Source organism: Blennius ocellaris, assembly GCF_963422515.1.
Source record: "Blennius ocellaris genome assembly, chromosome: 10".
NCBI lineage: Eukaryota > Metazoa > Chordata > Actinopteri > Blenniiformes > Blenniidae > Blennius > Blennius ocellaris.
Window position 1 is genome coordinate 28674777 of NC_137659.1, and position 22529 is coordinate 28697305.

Consider the following 22529-nt stretch of genomic DNA (forward strand, 5'->3'; position numbering starts at 1 on the left):
AACACACAACTACATCACACACAACTACATAACACACAACCACATAACACACAACTACATCGCACACAACTACATAACACACAACTACATCACACACAACTTCATCACACACAACTTCATAACACACAACTACATAACACACAACTACATCACACACAACTTCATAACACACAACTACATAACACACAACTACATAACACACAACTACATAACACACAACTACATCACACACAACTACGTAACATACAACCACATAACACACAACTACATAACACACAGCTTCATAACACACAACTGCATCACACACAACTACATCACACACAACTACATCACACACAACTACATCACACACAACTACATAACACACAACCACATAACACAACTACATAACACACAACTACATCACACACAACTACATAGCACACAACCACATAACGCAACTACATAACACACAACTACATCGCACACAACTACATAACACACAACTACATCACACACAACCACATAACACACAACTACATAACACAAAACTACATCACACACAACTACATAACACAGAACTACATAACACACAACTACATAACACACAACTACATAACACACACAACTACATCACACACAACTACATAACACACAACTACATCACACACAACTACATAACACACAACAACATCACACACAACTACATCACACACAACTACATCACACACAACTACATAACACACAACTACATAGCACACAACTACATAACACACAACTACATAACACACAACTACATAACACACAACTACATAACACACAACTACATCACACACAACTACATAACACACAACTACATCACACACAACTACATAACACACAACAACATCACACACAACTACATCACACACAACTACATCACACACAACTACATAACACACAACTACATAGCACACAACTACATAACACACAACTACATAACACACAACTACATAACACACAACTACATAGCACACAACTACATCACACACAACTACATAACACTCAACTACATCACACACAACTACATAACACACAACTACGTAACACACAATTACGTAACACACAACTACATAACACACAACTACATCACACACAACCACATAACACAACTTCATAACACACAACTACATAACACACAACTACATAACACACAACTACGTAACACACAATTACGTAACACACAACTACATAACACACAACTACATCACACACAACCACATAACACAACTACATAACACACAACTACATCACACACAACTTCATAACACACAACTACATAACACACAACTACATAACACAACTACATAACACACAACTACATAACACACAACTACATAACACACAACTACATAACACAACTACATAACACACAACTACATAACACACAACTACATAACACACAACTACATCACACACAACTACATAACACACAATTACATAACACACAACTACATAGCACACACAACTACATCACACACAACTACATAACATACAACCACATAACGCAACTACATAACACACAACTACATCGCACACAACTACATAACACACAACTACATCACACACAACCACATAACACACAACTACATAACACACAACTACATCACACACAACTAAATAACACACAACTACATCACACACAACTACATCACACACAGCTACATCACACAACTACATAACACACAACTACATCACACACAACTCCATAACACACAATTACATAACACACAACTACATCACACACAACTACATAACACACAACTACATCACACACAACTACATAACACACAACTACATCACACACAACTACATAACACACAACTACATCACACACAACTTCATAACACACAACTACATAACACACAACTACATCACACACAACTACATCACACACAACTACATAACACACAACTACATAACACACAACTACATCACACACAACTACATAACACACAACTACATCACACACAACTAAATAACACACAACTACATCACACACAACTACATCACACACAGCTACATCACACAACTACATAACACACAACTACATCACACACAACTCCATAACACACAATTACATAACACACAACTACATCACACACAACTACATAACACACAACTACATCACACACAACTACATAACACACAACTACATCACACACAACTACATAACACACAACTACATCACACACAACTTCATAACACACAACTACATAACACACAACTACATCACACACAACTACATCACACACAACTACATAACACACAACTACATAACACACAACTACATCACACACAACTACATCACACACAACTACATAACACACAACTACATAACACACAACTACATCACACACAACTACATCACACACAACTACATCACACACAACTACATAACACACAACTACATAACACACAACTACATAACACACAACTACATCACACACAACTACATCACACACAACTACATCACACACAACTACATAACACACAACTACATCACACCAACCACATAACACACAACTACATCACACACAACCACATAACACACAACTACATCACACACAACTACATCACACACAACTACATAACACACAACTACATCACACACAACTACATCACACACAACTACATCACACCAACCACATAACACACAACTACATCACACACAACCACATAACACACAACTACATAACACACAACTACATCACACACAACCACATAACACACAACCACATAACACACAACTACATAACACACAACTACATCACACACAACCACATAACACACAACTACATAATACACAACTACATCACACACAACCACATAACACACAACTACATAACACACAACTACATCACACACAGCTACATCACACAACTACATAACACACAACTACATCACACACAACTACATAACACACAACTACATAACACACAACTACATCACACACAACTACATAACACACAACTACATCACACACAACTACATAACACACAACTACATAACACACAACTACATCACACACAACTACATAACACACAACTACATCACACACAACTTCATAACACACAACTACATCACACACAACTACATCACACACAACTATATAACACACAACTACATAACACACAACTACATCACACACAACTACATAACACACAACTAAATAACACACAACTACATAACACACATCTACATCACACACAACTACATCACACACAACTACATAACACACAACTACATCACACCAACCACATAACACACAACTACATCACACACAACTACATAACACACAATGTGTGAACCATGACTCCCCGACATCTTGAACAATTTGCTGTTATGATCGTGCTCATCAGTTCAATTATGTGATTTTGAATATCATGTGATGTGCAACTTGCGTTTTTGGGGATTGTACAGAAAACCTTTGCTCGCTCTTGCTTTTGCCTCAGTGTGGAATCAAACAGAGACCAACAGTTCACTGCTTCATCTCTGCAATTGGCTGAATCCACGTCAGCCCGCAGTGGCACTTCATTTGAAACCAGAAATGTGCAGACACATATGGGCGGTTTTGCACAAGCTGACCAGAGTAAACCATGGCTGAAATCTCACTTCCAGTGTTGCATCACAATTCCTTGTCTTTCCAGCGAGCCATGCATGCTTGGGGCTCTTTGCTGTGACTGTGCCTGCTAAGTCCCTTAGCCTCACGTTAGCATGCTTCCAGTTCCTAGACCCAGTTCTTGTGAAAACAGAGTCGCTCCCTCCAAATTTCCTGCAGGGAAAACCATAGGCAGCGTGTGCTTGCTGTGAATATTCCTGCCAGTCTGTCTCCTTATACCAATTTGCAGAAAATGGCTGTTTACAATCATTATTATGTTGTTGTTTGTTTGTAAACTGTTTTTGCTGGTCGTGTCCGAGGTCCTCCGGTAAAACTCAAACACACTGCTGTGAGGGTGAGTGTGAGGGTGGACTGAACGGTCTCAGAGGTTCTCCTCCGGTTCAGCCCAGCCAGCAGGAGCTCCTCCTCCTCCTCCTCCTCCAGTTCAGCCCAGCCAGCAGGAGCTCCTCCTCCTCCTCCGGTTCAGCCCAGCCAGCAGGAGCTCCTCCTCCTCCTCCTCCTCCTCCTCCTCCTCCTCCAGTTCAGCCCAGCCAGCAGGAGCTCCTCCTCCTCCTCCTCCTCCTCCTCCTCCTCCTCCAGTTCAGCCCAGCCAGCAGGAGCTCCTCCTCCTCCTCCGGTTCAGCCCAGCCAGCAGGAGCTCCTCCTCCTCCTCCAGTTCAGCCCAGCCAGCAGGAGCTCCTCCTCCTCCTCCGGTTCAGCCCAGCCAGCAGGAGCTCCTCCTCCTCCTCCTCCTCCTCCTCCTCCTCCTCCTCCTCCTCCTCCTCCTCCTCCAGTTCAGCCCAGCCAGCAGGAGCTCCTCCTCCTCCTCCGGTTCAGCCCAGCCAGCAGGAGCTCCTCCTCCTCCTCCTCCTCCTCCTCCTCCTCCTCCTCCTCCTCCTCCTCCTCCTCCGGTTCAGCCCAGCCAGCAGGAGCTCCTCCTCCTCCTCCGGTTCAGCCCAGCCAGCAGGAGCTCCTCCTCCTCCTCCTCCTCCTCCTCCGGTTCAGCCCAACCAGCAGGAGCTCCTCCTCCTCCTCAAGTTCAACCCAGCCGGCAGGAGCTCCTCCTCCTCCTCCAGTTCAGGCCAGCCAGCAGGAGCTCCTCCTCCTCCTCCGGTTCAGCCCAGCCAGCAGGAGCTCCTCCTCCTCCTCCTCCTCCTCCTCCTCCGGTTCAGCCCAGCCAGCAGGAGCTCCTCCTCCTCCTCCTCCTCCTCCTCCTCCTCCTCCTCCTCCTCCTCCGGTTCAGCCCAGCCAGCAGGAGCTCTTCCTCCTCCTCCTCCTCCTCCAGTTCAGGCCAGCCAGCAGGAGCTCCTCCTCCTCCAGTTCAGCCCAGCCAGCAGGAGCTCCTCCTCCTCCTCCTCCTCCAGTTCAGCCCAGCCAGCAGGAGCTCCTCCTGCTCCTCCTCCGGTTCAGCCCAGCCAGCAGGAGCTCCTCCTCCTCCTCCTCCGGTTCAGCCCAGCCAGCAGGAGCTCCTCCTGCTCCTCCTCCGGTTCAGCCCAGCCAGCAGGAGCTCCTCCTCCTCCTCCTCCTCCTCCGGTTCAGCCCAGCCAGCAGGAGCTCCTCCTCCTCCTCCTCCTCCTCCTCCTCCTCCTCCTCCTCCTCCTCCTCCTCCTCCTCCTCCTCCTCCTCCTCCTCCTCCTCCGGTTCAGCCCAGCCAGCAGGAGCTCCTCCTCCTCCTCCTCCTCCTCCTCCTCCTCCTCCTCCTCCTCCTCCGGTTCAGCCCAGCCAGCAGGAGCTCTTCCTCCTCCTCCTCCTCCTCCAGTTCAGGCCAGCCAGCAGGAGCTCCTCCTCCTCCAGTTCAGCCCAGCCAGCAGGAGCTCCTCCTCCTCCTCCTCCTCCAGTTCAGCCCAGCCAGCAGGAGCTCCTCCTGCTCCTCCTCCGGTTCAGCCCAGCCAGCAGGAGCTCCTCCTCCTCCTCCTCCGGTTCAGCCCAGCCAGCAGGAGCTCCTCCTCCTCCTCCAGTTCAGCCCAGCCAGCAGGAGCTCCAGGAGATGCCCGGGCACCACCACTGTAGCTCCAGTCGGTCCTGTTACCGGCTTCTTTGATCCATCTGTGTACATTTGGATATAGTCCCTATACGTCTCCTCCATATACACAGACTTCACCCATCAGTTGGAGCCCTCCTCTATTTTCTTTTCTGGTCAGCATGCTTATATCTATCACCCTTTCCTTAGTCCTTCACACAGGATCTACTGGCCACATCACTGATGGGGAGAACTCTCTCACCATCTCCTATCCATCCAAATCTGAGCTTTTTAGCTTTCTCTCTCTCCCAGCAGTTCATCATTGCTTTCTTAGTGGATGCTCCTCCTCATGCCCTGCTAGGTAAAGAGAGTTGTTGACCAGTAGCTGTTGCCTCCGAAGAAGACCCAAGGGGCATTTCCACCGCATCAACTTGGAGGGTGCACAAAGGGATTCTTTTCGTCATTGGATTGTCTTATTTTACTTTCATCAGTTTTGGCCTAAAACATGCTCTCGACGAAATTCTGAGCAGGATTTTAGAATGAAGATTATATTTCATTAGAAACAGTTTGTATGTTCACTGTTCAAGTTGAAACATGATGGGTTTAGCTGTTTCAAGAGGGTTCAACTTGTTTTAATCATTGGATTGTCTGCTGTTTTCACTTTCATCAGTTGTCACCGGAATTGTGCTCCAGATGAGATGCTGAGTGGGATTTTCAAAGAAAGATTGTATTTCATTAGGCCGACCGTGGCTCAGGTGGTAGAGTGGTCGTCTTTCGGAGTGAGAGGTCGGAGGTTCGATCCCAGTCTACACTGGTCTATGTGTCGAAGTGTCCTTGGGCAAGACACTGAACCCTAAATTGCTCCCAGTGGTCGACTAGCGCCTTGCATGGCGGCTCTGTCCCATTGGTGTGTGAATGTAAGCGTGAATGGGTGAGTGGGCTGATATGTAAAGCGCTTTGGGACTACCTCAGTGTGGTTAGAAGGCGCTATATAAATCTAGACCATTTACCATTTACCATTTCATTAGAAACAGTTTGTACTTTCACTGCTCAAGTTTAACCCTTGTGTGGTGTTCGTATGTTTGTTAATCAGCCAGTGTTCATGGGTCTGCTGGACCCACTGCATTTTGCGTTTTGTATATCAACATAATTAAGTAATTTTTACCTTAAAATACTCAGCAGGATTACCTTATCCCAATTATAAGCAATGTAAACGGTGACTATAGTTATTATTTGCCCTTTACCTTTGTTAGAGCACATTTCTAAGAAAAGGTGCCACTCGTTTTGGTTTTGATGAAACGTAAAAATAAAGAAAATCAGTTGTAATCAGGAAAAAATGTTTATAAGCAACACATGAAATAAAGAAAGATGCATCATTGCTCCTGATGTTGAGTTTGACTCAGGAGAGGGGGAGACAAGGCACCTCTGGAGGTTCGGGCATGAGGATGACCCTGAACCATAAGATCCCCTCAGAGCAGGAATGGATCAACCCACTGCCATTGCCATGGTGCGGGACTACCTCTGTAGCCGTGGCCGCCATCCAGGGCCCCCTCGTAGACATGGAGAGGTGGGCTAACAAGACCCCCCAGGATGGGGAGTGGGTGTCGCTAGAGAAGAGGACACTGGAGGGGGACCCACAGGAGAGGTGGAGACCAGGGTGAGAGCCATTCAACAGAAGGAGAAGGATGGGAAAGAGGCAGGGAAGCAGAGACTGGCAATCCAGAGGTTGGGGTTAAGGAGATGCTAAGTGGTATGTTGTGTTGTTACAGTGGGTGTGGCACCAGCATTGTCCTGAATCCTCCTCTTGATGACTGCAGAGGGAGGGTTCTTGGAACATATTTGGTCTGGATTTGAGGCCTCACCAAACCTGCCCCAGTTCTTTGAGAACGAGGCATCTGGAGTTTCTCTCTGTTTCACTCTGGGTTCAGTGTCATCCAGATGAAAAAGGTTTTCACAACATCCAATATGTCAAAGAAAATCTCCAGTGGCCATAGGATCCTCATTTTTCAGCTGGACAGTCATCCTTGATCTGGTTTTTGATGCTACTGGCCACACATTCTCCCGGCCCTGTGCAGGGCACTCATGAGTTTCCCTGTAGAGACTTGTAAGTTGCAAGGAGGAAGTGGCGTCACAGGCAGCCCAGATCTCCATACCATATACTGTACTGTCCAAAAAGGCAGCAGCCCCTAAATGGGATCAGCTGTTCATCATTGGTGACATTCAGCCCAGGGTTTACAGCAGGTCAGAGAACGAGAAAATAATGATAGGTTCCTGCAACACAAGGGGGTGAAAAGTGCCGGAAGGTGGGAGCAGACGGGTGGCAGTGCTTGAAATGGACAACTTTATTTCAACCTTGTGTGGGAACAGCAGGGGCAGAAACAAAACACACACACGTTCACGCACGCATGATGCCTATAAAAAAAGAGTATTGACCAGATGAGTGTGTGAATTGAACCATCTCTAAAAACCTTCTTCATCCCTCCTTCTCCCAGGACCACGGCCCTCCCGCCTTGCTGCTTCTGATCTTAAGGGAGACATATCATGCAAAATTCACTTTCTCATGATTATCCTCCAGTGACATGCAGCCTGGAATGTCACTCCGAAAGGGAAGAAAGTCTACCGTTTCGTTCTCTGGCTGGTTTAATCTTTTCTAAAGTGTGTGCTCCAACGAGCAAAAGGGAAAGCAAACCTTTGGTAGCGTCAGCGAGGTTTTGAGCCAACTCCAATCCAGACACACCCTCCACTTGACCCGCCACAAGCAGACTGCACTCTGTTTTTCACCTGCAGTGGAAGGAAGATACGGTCAAAACACGCCAGAAGCACAGTTATTATTTGTATCAACGAGCAGAGGAGTCGATTTTCATCTGAGCCTGTGAGGACCCAGTGGATTGATTTGATTTTTAATATGAATCTACAACAAGACTTCACAAAGTTTTATATGTCGCTCCCAGCACTTCACGGAGGAGTGTTCACAACGTGTCCAGAACCACGCTGGATTAGCCACAAAAGTTCTAATAAAGCAAATGTAGAGGATCATTAAATGATCTGGTCTCAGTGTGGCATGCACATAGTTAGATAAGTGCAGAGTCACTCAGCTGGTCTGAATAACAATTTATTTGCTGTTAAAACAGCACATTTCTTTGTAAAGAAAAGTTTCAGTGCAGCTGATAAACATATTCAGACACACAATATGTTTCACTAACATTCTGACACGTCCTGCTGCAGCAGCAGAGTCACAACTTCTTCAGGGTCACCTTCTGCTTCTTATTGGTTTGGTTGCAGTGTTTCTCCATAACTTAGTGACAGATAGAATGTAAACAATAGCACATGGCATAAGGAGAAGAAGTACTTCCTCCTCTTCCCAAGATGGGCATGTGGGTGGAGCCTGTCCAGCTCCCTGAAACCCAGAAGGTTCTGAATGAGGCTCAAATGATCGAATATTGAACTGGCTGAAAATCAAGGAAAAGCTGGATTTCGGGCAAAAAAATTTGAATACAACGTTTGGGACCAATAGGAACAATGTGATAGTGTTGAAAAGTTGTGTGCTATGCAGGGCCGGCCCTGGCCAAGTGGGGGCCCTAAGCAGGATTTTATTTTGGGGCCTCCCTTCCAATAACAGAATAATAATAATAATAAATTACAATTACTAATGAATCAAATGAACAGCCTCTATCAACAGTGGAACAATAGCTTTACAGATGCACACGTCTGCATTTTCTGGCTGCAAAGTCACCAATGAGCTCATCATATGGCCGCTGCTGTGCCACTTCTGAGTTCATGCTAATCACAGCAGCCCACTCAACCGTTCTTGCGCCTTTGATGAGCGAAGGTTAGTTTTCAACAACATCCCACCTTCAAGTGAAGCACGAGCCTCTTCTTGTTTGGACTGTTTCTTTCTTTTGCTAGCTCCTGAATCGTATTGACGTTTGGAATCTCTGTCTCTGTCTCTCTCCCCCTCCCCCTCCCCCTCCCCCTCCCCCTCCCCCTCCCCCTCCCTCTTCCTCTTCCTCTTCCTCTTCCTCTTCCTCTCCCTCTCCCTCTCCCTCTTCCTCTTCCTCTTCCTCTTCCTCTTCCTCTCCCTCTCCCTCTCCCTCTCCCCCTCTCTCTCTCTCTCTCTCTCCCCCTCTCTCTCTCTCTCTCTCCCCCTCCCTCCCTCCCTCCCTCCCTCCCGTCCGTCCGTCCGTCCGTCCATCCGTCCGTCCGTCCCAGGTCATGATACTCTGGAGGAACTTTGGACAGGTCCACAGGAACAGGTGACCGGTAAAGAGCAGCGACCTTATCTCTGCTCCAATCTATCTGGGGATCATGCAGCTTCAACCAGGGGTAACCCAGGACTACAGGTGGGTTGGAGTGATCTATAATGTGAAACCTCAGACTTTCATGATGATTACCAGCCAACACCAACCTTACAGGGACAGATCCGAACTGGACTTGGGCTAACGGAAGACCATTTAGTGCTCGGGCCTCAACAGGAACGTCGAGAGGCTCGATCGGGATCTGGAGCTGCTCAGCGAGTTGGCTGTCCAGGAAGTTTTCTTCAGCACCAGAGTCAATTAACACATTAACGGGGAAAGGTTGAGCTCGCCAGCAGAGAGATGCGGCCAGCTGGAGACGTGGAGGGGAGGAGGTCATGGTTCGGCACACCTGGATTCCTCCCGTTACTGGTGAGCCACCCCTTTTGCTGGACGGTTGGGGCAGGCGACAATGTAATGGCCAGTCTTGCCACAGTACAGACAAGCATTCATGGCTTGACGTTGTTTCCTCTCTTGAGGTGCGAGTTGCGCCCACCCAATCTGCATGGGCTCCGGTTCAGTTTCAGATGACGGGGAGTTCACTGGACTGGCCTGAACCGGGTTCGGGAAGCGGGTTGCAGTTGGGCAGATTTGCTGGCTTCGTTCTCGTCTGAGTTCCCGTAATTGATTATCCAGCTTAATTGTCCATGCGATGAGGGTATCCAGGTCGGCAGCCTTCTCTTGTGTGGCGAGTTGGTCCTTCAAGTCCTCGTTGAGGCCTCGAACAGGGTGGTCAAATATCTTCTTCATCTCATTGGTGAAGGCTGAATATGAGGAGCATATTTCACCTCGCTTCTCCCAAACAGATGCCCCCCAATCCCTCGCCGGGCCCTTCAACAACCCCACCAAATAAGCTATTTTTGACCTATCAGAGGCATAAGACAGGGCCTACAACTCCAACACAAAGGAAACCTGAGTAAGAAATGCTTGACAGGAACCTAAATCTCCAGCATAACGCTCCGGCACGGGCACAGAGGGCTCGCGAGTAAAGGGGAGTTGTGTCATGTCCGGGGACGCCGAACTAGGAGTGGGGACGGTAGCTACCGGGTCAGCTGAGGATGCAGGTATAACTGTGGCTAATGAATTAGCCATATTGGTTAGCTGAGAAACTTGATTCAACAATGCATTGTTACTCTCAACGAAAGTGCGTAGCAGCACGTCGTGGCGACCCAACATGGCGCGCCTGCTTGTAACGAACAGGAAGCTCGTTCCTTTATTTTGATGCACTCACAGCACTTTATCAGCACTTTATAATGTTCATCAGCACTTTAAGAAGCACACGGCACTTTAAGATCAAGATATTTGCACATATATAAATGAATTTGCACACAATTGTTGTTTTAACTTATTTATTGAATGGTCTGTTGTGGATAGGTCCGGCCCCCTGTGGAGAAACACAACAATGAATGGAGCAATGTGCAATAGGTGTATTTAAGAATATCTTATTCTTTTAATTGTTGATGTGTGCTGTGAATGTTTGAAGATGTGGTGTGTGAGGAGTTTCCACTTACCTTGTCTTGTGTTCAGGCTGGTGTCCCAGTAAAAGATTCCCCCTGGGAGGGACAGGTTGAAGAAGGTTCCGGGCTGAACCAAGAGGAGGAGCAAGTGGGGGTGTTGCACATAGTTTTAGTAGGGTTTAGGATTTAATTTACTATTTAGGTGTTTGGTTTTAGAGGTATTGGTTAATAGGGGTTTTGTTTCATTAAGTTATAGTTAGGGTTTTGGTTTGGATGATTTTAACTTGGTTTTTAGACACTAATGTTAACTTTTAGTACCTATGGAGTTTTAATGGTTTCACCCAGTTGAGGGAAGTGTATTTAAGGCGCCTTTGTACATCATTCACTGTTCTGCTGCTGGAGAAGCCACACTCCTCCATCCTCCAATGCATTTCTAGCACGTTGTACGTTTTTGTTTTGGGCACGTGTGAAAATCAAAGAAAGAAAGATGTGGACCACCTGCAAAGCTGACTCCTCCCTGATTTTACTCACTGCTCAAACCGCTCGCCAGCCATTCTGAGGCCATATCGGAGATCCGAGGCCTAACAGTGCTCTAGGAGAGCCTGAGAGGCCTGATCAGTGCCGGTCACATTGTCCGCTGAGTTCGTCATGGCCGGACCGTACTGTCACGGTTCACTCTCAGAGACTCCGGTGCGGACAGAAACACAGCAATCAGGAGTACTCTCATAACACTTTATTAAGAGACAGAACTAAAGACTACCCAGGTACTTTAAACTAGCAAAACTGAACTCAGAGGTACCACAACAGACACACTACTCCAGCTAAGAACCACCCAAACAAAACGATGGACCCAGCGGGAGACTAAGGAGCACACTGCCCGGAATGAAGTGGTGAATGTGGAATGGCGTGGCCGGCGCTGGAGGACATGGGAGGTGGAGTGGTGCTGAAGCTGTTGGACTGGGTCCAGAACAGAGTCCCAGGCAGGAGCTTGGTGCAGCAGGGGGGGTCTGGTACTGCAGCAGAGGAGAGGCAGGTTAACACAGAGCCACACAGACTGAGGCAAGGCCAGGCAGAGCAGGGGACCACTAACTGTTGGTAGTTTTACAGTCCAACGCCGAGTCTTCATCTGATGCCAGCTTTATAGAGAGAGAGGTGTATTGTTGAGAGAAGCCTCACCCTGCTGCAGGTGAGAGACCTCAGGTAATCAGCACTGCACTCCTCCACCTCACAGCATGCAGGACACGCCCACCTAGGAGAGAGGAAAGGAGGGAGGAGGAAGGAAACAATGCTGCCACGAGGCAGAGCCAGAGGTGGAGGTCATGACACTGACAGAACTGCCCAAACATGAATTCATGGAACGCATAAGGACTCGTCTCATCGTGGTGATGAATTAATATTTTAACAAAAAAACATTCACACAAGAGAAACCGAGCCTCACAACAACTGGATGGAGAATCTAAACTAAAAGAAGAGCAGTGAGGAAGTTCAGCCTGACCTTTCTGTTGGAATGATGAGAAACTGAGTGATAATAGCTGTCCCTTTATATTGCTGATGAATTAATATGTTGTGGCGATCAGTTAAAGTCGTAATTCACCCAGTTACTGCGTGGTGGTGGGGAACTTTATTTTGTAGAGAGGTGGGGTTGCGGGGTAGTGTGTTGTTGTTACACAGTGTATGCGCTGGTTTGGTTGGTGTGTGTGTTCGAATGAAAAATAAAATTTGCCTCCGCCTCCTCCGCCTCCCGTACTTCAGCTCCACAATGTAATCTCACAAAGTCAGGATTGTTCTGGTTTTGGCAGTGTTGCTTCTAGCATGTGTTTTAATTCTAAATATTCTCAGAATATAATAATCTGTAGTTTGAGTTTCTCCGTGTGAGTGATTAGTCAACGCTGGGAAAGAGAAAGTCCCCTTGAGTTAAAAAATGCCAGATATCTGGGGGGTCAAAACTCTGTTTCAAGATATCGGTAATTCGATTTTGATGTGCCAGAATACAAGTTAGAGATATCTACAATTTAATTCTGACAAGACGTAGTTCCAGTTCAAGATATCTGTAATGTCATTCTGACACGTTAAAACATAATTAAAGATATCTACAATTGCCATTACAGATATCTTTAATGGACGGGAGATGAAGGTCTCTTGATTTGAAATTGTGACTAGTCACGATTGAATTGTTGATATCAGGATCTCACATTGTGGATATTCATAACTGAATTCATGATATCTGTAATCACATGCCCCATACAAATGAATGGGGAAAGTGACGTCATTCCTACATGAAGGAAGGACGTTGATATCTGAAATGTTCTTTTCCACTAGTAGGAATTAAATTGCTGACATCTGTACTACATATCCAGACGGCTAGTACATGTTAAACGGGCTCGCCATACAGTGTGTGGACCAGGGAGCAGAGACCCTGGACCAGGGAGCCGAGACCATGGACCAGGAGGCAGAGACCCTGGACCAGGAGGCAGAGACCATGGACCAGGAGGCAGAGACCCTGGACCAGGGAGCAGAGACCATGGACCAGGGAGCAGAGACCATGGACCAGGAGGCAGAGACCCTGGACCAGGGAGCAGAGACCCTGGACCACGGAGCAGAGACCCTGGACCAGGAGGCAGAGACCCTGGACCAGGGAGCAGAGACCATGGACCAGGAGGCAGAGACCCTGGACCAGGAGGCAGAGACCCTGGACATGTTGCTGACAGGTCGTCATGCAGGCCTCTGGATGTGGATCCTGCTGGACGTTGTCCGCGCCAGTCTGGTGTTTCATAGTTGAAAGACATGTTTTCAAATGGACAGACAAGTATTCACCTGGTACTCTCCATGTACGTTCACCTAAACGCAGGTATTTTGCATCGTTGTTTGAACGTTGTTTCACCCTGCAGACTCACACTTGAATTTGACGCTGTTCCCGTCTCGTCCTCTTGATGGCGCTGTTTGATCAGACAGTCACTGAGCTGCCTGTCCACCTGCTGGTTTGGGGCAGTGCCGCTGTCTGGAGGCAAGGCTGGATTTCAGTTGTTCACAAGTTCTGGAGCCCCTCCGGCTGTGACTGTCTCCTTTCGTCAATTTGCGTCAGAGGAAACACAGTGCTGACGCCAATCTCTCCTTTCTTTGGCCAAAGTCCTTGCCTGGTGTGTGCGCTGCAGGTGGGGTTCAGTGCTGCAGGTGGGGTTCAATGCTACAGGTGGGGTTCAGTGCTGCAGAGGGGGAAGACCTCCAGCTGCTGATTAGAACCACGTTCCTCCCGAAGCTGGAAACCAAAGAGAAGTGGAGAACAGCGTCCTCCCGCCTCAAGTCTGGAAACTGCTTTCATGCACACACGAGACACTGATACCAGGTGTGTGTGTGTGTGTGTGTGTGTGTGTGTGTGTGTGTGTGTGTGTGTGTGTGTGTGTGTGTGTGTGTGTGTGTGTGTGTGTGTGTTTTAATTTTCTAAGGTTGTTTTCCTCATATGTTTTTAAAGCTCTTCATCTCACACACTTGTCTTCCTTCCTCTGGTGTCAGGATGTGATCCTGTAGATCGCAGCTCCGCTTGAAGTCTTTTAGCCAAACCAAAGTTTAGAACAAAATACAACACGAGGCATCTTTTATTTATAAAACTATCTTCTTCACTTTTTAGGTTTCAACTACATGTAATCCTGTTTGCATTATGAGTCATCTTTATTAATCATCTTTATTAATTCTATATTTTTGTTCTTGGAATTCAATAGAATATTTGTATTTAAATCATTTCACAGGTTATTTATTGATACTCTCTTCCGAATTTGAACTTTCCTCCAACCTTTCACACATTCTGATGATTCTGGGATGACGTTGTTGAAGGGCTTTAATAATATAATAATAATAATCTATTTTATGAACCTCTTGTATGAGAGACACGACATCAATTGTAAACTCTGAATTTAAAGAGTTGTTAAAATGTGGCCTTGCTGCTTCTCTGTTAATTGACACATATTGTCCATAACGGATCACTTTGTCTGATGTTTAATGTGATTTTGACAAGCAGATGATGCGCACATTGAGGAACATCGCTCGGTGGAAGCGCTCCTGTGAGCACGAACTTCCTGTTGGAACAATCTGCAAATCGGATTATGCGGCTCGTTTATTTCCTCGCGATCTGATGGAGAAGATATAGGAGTCTGTGATGGTGCAGTAACAGAGCCCTGCTGCACTGTCCCAGGGCCTGGCCAGGACGGGGGGTTCAGCACCGCGGACAGCGGCCGACCAGCGGTTTGCTCTTGACCCGCAGCCTCGTGCTGTTCATTAGATCACTAAATCCCGTCACCACCACCATCGTCACCAGCCTGAGAAGATCGTTTCCTAGCAGGGTCATAATCATGAAGTCACTGCTGACCGATCAGTGACGCAACAGGAAGAGGAGAGGAGAGGAGAGGAGATGTGGTCACGCGCTCAGGAGCTCATGTTACACAAAGAGGCGCGTGAAAACGTCTCTGAAGTGCTTTACTACCGTTTGTGACACGTGAAAAAAGAAAAAGTTTAGAAGTAAACTTCCATCGTGGTGGTGGTGGGGGGGGGGGGGGGGGAGCAACTGTACTGTTATATTCCGGGAGGAAGGCTTGATGACGTCTATAGTATCCTTTATGTGACTTATTGGAGGGAGGAGGAGGAGGAGGAGGAGGAGGAGGAGGAGGGGGGGTGGGGGGGCTCCGCAGATAAAAATCACAGGCAAATCACGGCAGAGGGCAAAAAAAAAAAAAGTTGGAGAGCAGCGCTATGTAGACCTGAGGAACCGCCAGCACTTGTTTTCTCTGCTCCAATAGCAAGTTCTCTGGGGGGAACCGTCCGCGCTGAGCCCGTTCCGTGCCACCGAGCAGCCTGAACAGGGGGTCCTGCTTATTTCTGCACTGTGAGGGGCAAAACCGAGAGGACACGACGGAGGCGCTTCACACGGGGACAGAAGTGCCGTGAGACAGACAACACTCGCACTCCAGCCGAGCCAGCCGCGCCCGGATCGCCCCCTCCCTCCCCGGCACCCAGCCGCCCCGCGCTCGTGGTAGGAGGTAGGTTCCATCCTCCGACAACCAATTCAAGAGTGGGAATATACATTAAAGTCAAACAGAAATAGGGCTTCTTTTTGAACTTCCAAAGTGTGTGGATATCTGCCGTTTTTAATGACTTGCTGGTGCAGGCATGCAGAAGATGCAGGTGACCTGAAGGAAAATGCGCTTGTATTGTTTTTATTCATGTTGAATCGATGTGAAAGCAGCAGCAATTGCTCGTGAATTACAAAAACAAATGTGTTCTATTGTATGTAACCTGTTTGATGTGTTTTCTCCTTTTGACAGCATGGCCAGTTCGAGTAAAGCCACTTTAATTCTGCTCATCTACGGAATCTTAATGCACTACAGCGTCTTCTGCACACCTCTCGGACTAAGTTACCCTAAGATCAGGTACTCAATTATTTATACACATCCTCTATTTTTGATTTTTCACCATGAAGCTGTTGTAATGTAATGCAGCGGCCTTTGATATCAATTTTAAGCTTCAGCTGCAAATAATTTCGAATGATTTCGTATCGGACACTTTTATTTCAAGAGAAATCCACGTAATTGCGCACACTTTTTAAATACCCGACAAGCTACCACCATGCGCGCACCTGGGCGTGATTTGAATGTAGAACGACTCTGGAAATATGGGAGTTTTGGTACCGGTCCCGTGGGACGCTTCTCAGAACTCCTATTATTAAAGCTGATGTGAAGCCTGGCGGGTGACGGTGACTGGCGTCACACCGACGGGCGAGGCAAAGCCAATGCCTTGAGCACTTATTCTAGTTATTTCCCTTTTTCACAGTAAAATATGTATCATTTGTGGTTGCCATCGATTGTAAATTTTGACGCCAGTTCCAGCACTGTTAATATGATTAAAATGTCTTTGGTTCCTTGCCTGTAACTAAAGGCGAGCGTTTTCACGGCCATTGTTTGATATTGCTAAATAATTAATGAGGCTGTCGCCTGGGTTTAGATATTAAATAATGCCCATTAAAAACAACAATGCCGAATTAAAAAAAATAAAATAAAAATGTGTGAACGAAAAACAGAATGCGTTGCACACCCAATGCATTATTCTATGTCAATAATGCATTGTATATAAAAGCACCACGCGCATTTGTATGTGTTGGTTTTCTTGGTTTCTTCCTGGTGCCCGCAGACATTTGTCCGTGTTTCAGAGCTCTTCCTGCCCACAGTCACGTTCCTCCTCTCCTCTCCTGTCTCCGACCTCCAGACTGGACAACGACGTGTTCGATGAGGACGGGAACTCGTTATCCGACATGGGCTTTGACAGCGAGCAGCTCGCGATACGAAGCCCCCCCTCCCTGAGCGACGACGCCTACACGGTGTTCTACCCTCCCGAGAAGAGGTGCGCGCGCTTTACCTGCAGCCGCAGTGGCTTGAACAACGATTCTCTGCTGTTTGCGATAATGTTTCTGTCTTTGTCCTCTCAACAGTTTCTCGTCTTATTTGTTCGGTGTTCTTTTCATACCGAGTAGCCTAAAATGTTTATTCAAAGATATGATGATAGTTATTATTCACTGCTGCATTTGAAGACAACGTTTTAGGCTACTTTTGACCATTTTGTCTGCGCTTGTTTTTGTTTTTGTTGTATTAATTTGTGATGGTTTTATTTTTTAAGTCACTGACAATTTATGTGTTTTTGGCGTTTTTATCATCTCAGAGCAGAAAGGCATGCTGAGGAAGAATTAGATAGAGCCTTGAGGGAGATCCTGGGTCAGTTAACAGCGAGACATTATCTACATTCTCTGATGACAATTCGTGCAGGGTAAGGGCATTTTTTTTTTATCAGCCATGAAGTCATCATTTTTACTTTATTGGCATTATTTTTTATTTGTGCTTCTGCGCTGCATAAAAGGTCCGTCTGCAATGTCATGTCTGTCGTTTAACGCGCGCGCTTTCCTTTCGTTTGGATTCCTTCAAAAAATGGGGAAAAAGCATATCGACCCATCAAAATTATTTGTGCACATTTTGGTGATTTTTCTGTCTCTTTTTAGTGCATCTCAATTTAAAAACGAGTTTGTGGGACTGAAACGATGTGTTTGTTGTTTTAATTCACGAGTTTGCGTTAAGGAGACATACAGGCCATAAAGGAATAATTGATGCTTCTCTAAAATGACGCAATTTTCTTTTCTTTTGGATTTTGCTAAATTGTTGTCATCTTTTACCCTCCCCGGAACGAAAAATTACAAATGAAAAAAAAATAAACGGAGGTATATAATAAGATAAAAGCGAGAGCCCCGTTATTCACCATTAATGATATCACGAGGAGATTCAGTTACGCACAGTTCAGACATGTACTGTGAAAAAATGTAAATCTTTCACTCATGTTTTTTTGTTGTTGGTTTGCTTTTTCTCCCTCTCCAGTGAAGACAACAGCCTGGAGGAGGAGTCGGAGCCCCTGTCCAAGAGACACTCAGACGGGATCTTCACTGACAGCTACAGCCGCTATAGAAAGCAGATGGCGGTGCAGAAATACCTGGCAGCGGTTCTGGGTAGAAGGTACAGACAGAGAGTTAGGAACAAAGGACGTCGGCTCGCGTTGTTGTAGCGCTGCTGAGGCCAAACTACTGTAAATACTTCAGTCCATTGAGCATCCAACAGTCATTCAGAATATATCTGACCAACCAGTGGAAATGCGCCTGTGTTCTTTCAACATGTATTTATGTATGAAGTAAAGCCATTAAAATGAATATTTTACTAATAATATGGTTTAATTTTTTTCCTTTTTTGTACAAAAGCACTTGATAAACAGCACAGTTATACCTGGTGGACCAATATTTTTATTTTTCGTGCTAAAACATGTTGGGGAAAACGTAACAAAAATACTACACAAAAAAAGAAGAAGAAGTCAGAAAAAAACATAAATGTGCACCTTCAACATTATGTGCTTGAATCTTTTAAGGTCATCGACATATACAGAAAATAAATAGATTTAAAAAAGACAATCAAAGTATTGAATGTTATACTTATTTTTGTAACTATTTTTTTAGTGTTGTTTTGTCTTTTCTTCCTTCTTTTTTTGTCTAAACAGGCCCAAAGAAGCAGTGAGCATGCTAATGTCAGACATATCCAGCTTGTGTTAAACTCCTAGATATTACCTTGTGTTTCCTCCTCTGCGCCCTTCAGTGGCTCAGCTTGCGGGCCTTTGTTGCCTCCGTGGAAAGACAGGCGGGTGTGATGGTAGTCATGCTAGTTTCCAGTGGAGGTCAAAACCTTGGAGATGGTCGTCAAGGTGGCTTTTCATGTGGAGATACTGAAGAACCTGCTAAGAACAGACACAGATGAAAACCTCTGAGTGAGGTGATGTCTGGTCGGAAGGGTGTCATGTTAGTGACTGAACCCCAGGAAGTGGTTTCTGTGTCCAGTGAGGAGATTTAACTAACACTGACAGCGAGCCTTGTTTATTTTGTGAACTCAAACTGCATGCCATTGTGCTTTTTCTTCTGATACCTGGGACTGTGGCTGGGTAGTTTCCCAGACACACCTCAGTGTTTCTGTGGGTAGAAATGTGAACGGGTGCCTCAGGTGGTGGGAACTGGTACTGCACTGATCGCGCGATTCTCTCTCACCTGAGACCAACTTGGACTTCAGGGGCCTTTCTGTGTGGAGCTTGCATGTTGACCCTTTGAGTGTGTGTGTGTGTGTGTGTGTGTGTGTGTGTGTGTGTGTGTGTGTGTGTGTGTGTGTGTGTGTGTGTGTGTGTGTGTGTGTGTGTGTGTGTGTGTGTGTGTGTGTGTGTGTGTGTCCTCCCTCAGTATACAATTCAGTGTGTGTGGTGACTGTCAATGTCCCGTAGATGTCAATGTAAGTGCGTGTGTGTGACTGACTGTGTGTGTGTGTGTGTTGTGATGGACTGCTCATCTCTCCAGGGGGAACCTGACTTCACACACTGTTAGCTGGGATAAGATCAATTGAGCTGCAGTCCTGAGTTGGATGAATGATGGATGACAGTGGATCTCTTCACTCTCCTCCTGCTGGTGATTCACCTGCTGTTAGAACTCCAGGATGAACAAGGAGCTCAAACGTTGCATGTATGGAAGGCTGAAGTGACATTGTAATGCCCCCCCACCCAGGCACCCCTGACACCCGTTACACTGACTAGAGACTTAACGTTCTGGTGGGGAGGGGTGGGGGGTGGGGGGCTGGGGTATCACTCCTCTGGCTATTATAACAGAGGTATCTCATGTGCTTCTTCAAACATTATGCAAATGCAGCATTATGCAACACCCATCCAACCCTTACCTTAATCTTGCAATCTAATCAGTGGCCTGTCCCCCCCCCCCCAACACTGCCACCCTTCTTGGAAACTATCCATCCTCGGCTGGAGACGACTGCTTGTTGTTTTCTGCAGTGTGTGTGTGTGTGTGTGTGTGTGTGGGCGTTGATTGAGCAGTGGTTGAGTGACGCGACCCAGTGTGTAGAGTTGGAGACAGCTTTTGGCTTTTGGTGCCTTGCTTCGATGTGAGATTTAAAAAAAGAAAAAGAAAAAAAATTTGCCACAAGTGACAGATGGCAATTTTTAGTGGCCCTACAATGCTGCAGTCCATTAGCTTACATGGAGAAGTTGTTGGTTTTCTGTTCATCTTGTTCTTGTGGCTTTAGTCTGCCACAGGAAATAGAAGAATTTAACTTTCGTTTTCAAGCATGGCAAATAAGTTCTAGAATTAAAATAAGAATTAAAAAACACTAGAATGTAAATGTTGATGGAGCAGGCAGTTTGTGTGTTTGCCTGTGTGTGTGCATATGCGTGTGTGAGTGTGTGTGTGTGTGTTTCCTGTGGACTGTGTTGGTGATTGTTTTGTTGTTGGTCAGTGATTTACTGAACCCTCTGAACACAGAAAACGGCCCTTCTGCATCCTGTTTTACAGACTGTGCATTTCAATGTAATTGGAAGGGTTTGGAAGGAAGAAACATCCATCAGCCTTTAGAAAAAAACTAAACCGCCTGTTATTGATATTTCTGATCGTGCCCAACGCCTTACTTCAATGTTTGATCTCTTTATCTATCTGGATGTGTTTGAAGTGAACCTTAGTACAACGTGGCATCGTAATACATGCAGGAGTCCTTCTATGGGGTTTTGTGTTTCTCAATGTCATGAAAGTGTTGTAACATTTGTATGAATAAATTTTGTAAACAATGAATGATTTTCTAATCAATGTCTAATCTTTGAAACTCCTTGTTTTTTGGGGGGGTTATTTCAGGATTATGATGCTTGAAAACAGCACTTTTTAATTCACTTTGTCAAAACAGACAAATAGAACAACACATCTGTCAGAGTGGAGGTCATTTCCAGTGAACACAAAAGTCCAAGCAGATCACAGAGAATAAACCTACAAGTTGAGATTAATTTCCCTCCATCAGACACAGCCACAGAATCAGACAAGCATGTTGAGATTCAGCCATTGGTGCATTGTGAGGAGACGATGCACCCCGCATTTAGAGCAAAAACAGTGAAATCATCAAGGTAAATGAACACGTCTTCCACAGCACTGTGGTCTTTTCACACTGTGTTTCATTGAAAGGGATTCACAGAAAGAGAAGAGACGGAGCTTTGAATCAAGATTCCCCCAGAGGAGCTAGTCCAGCAGGGAGAAATGGAAAAAAACAATGAGGGGAGAATGAGAGAGAGAGCGAGAGAGAGCGAGAGAGAGAGCTTCCCCCTCCTGCAAGAGCGTTGGTGTCTCTTCCCTCCAACACTCCCTCTCCGGCCTTGGAAGTGCAGCTGTGTCCCATGAGAGAGACACTGGGTGTGGCAAAGGAGAGTGTGTGTGTGTGTGTGTGTGTGTGTGTGTGTGTGTGTGTGTGTGTGTGTGTGTGTGTGTGTGTGTGTGTGTGTGTGTGTGCATGCACCAGAGCTTCACTAACCCAATCAGAGAAATGTTGCATGGCAACAGTCCACAAAGGGACACGGTTATGTATACGCTTTTGTCAAGTGGCACGCGTGTGTGTGTGTGTGTGTGTGTGTGTGTGTGTGTGTGTGTGTGTGTGTGTGTGTGTGTGTGTGTGTGTGTGTGTGTGTGTGTGTGTGTGTGTGTGTGTGTGTGTGTGTGTGTGTGTGTGTGTGTGTGTGTGTGTGTGTGTGTGTGTGTGTGTGTGTGTGTGTGTGTGTGTGTGTGTGTGTGTGTGAGGAAGATGCCTTTATGTGCATATGTGTCAGCAATG

At 46.1% G+C, this 22529-nt stretch overlaps 1 protein-coding gene across 1 annotated transcript; it reads left to right on the forward strand.

The window, feature by feature from the left end:
- Window positions 1-16250: 16250 nt before the first annotated feature.
- On the forward strand, window positions 16251-18915 carry LOC308135507 (glucagon family neuropeptides-like; the record flags this gene model as incomplete). The annotated part of the gene is made up of 5 exons (XM_080503535.1): window positions 16251-16355; window positions 16641-16745; window positions 17578-17712; window positions 18028-18132; window positions 18732-18915. The coding sequence occupies exons 2-5, from the start codon at window positions 16642-16644 to the stop codon at window positions 18913-18915; spliced, it is 528 nt and encodes a 175-aa protein (XP_080359661.1). The 5' UTR covers window positions 16251-16355; window position 16641.
- Between the last annotated feature and the right edge of the window lie 3614 nt (window positions 18916-22529).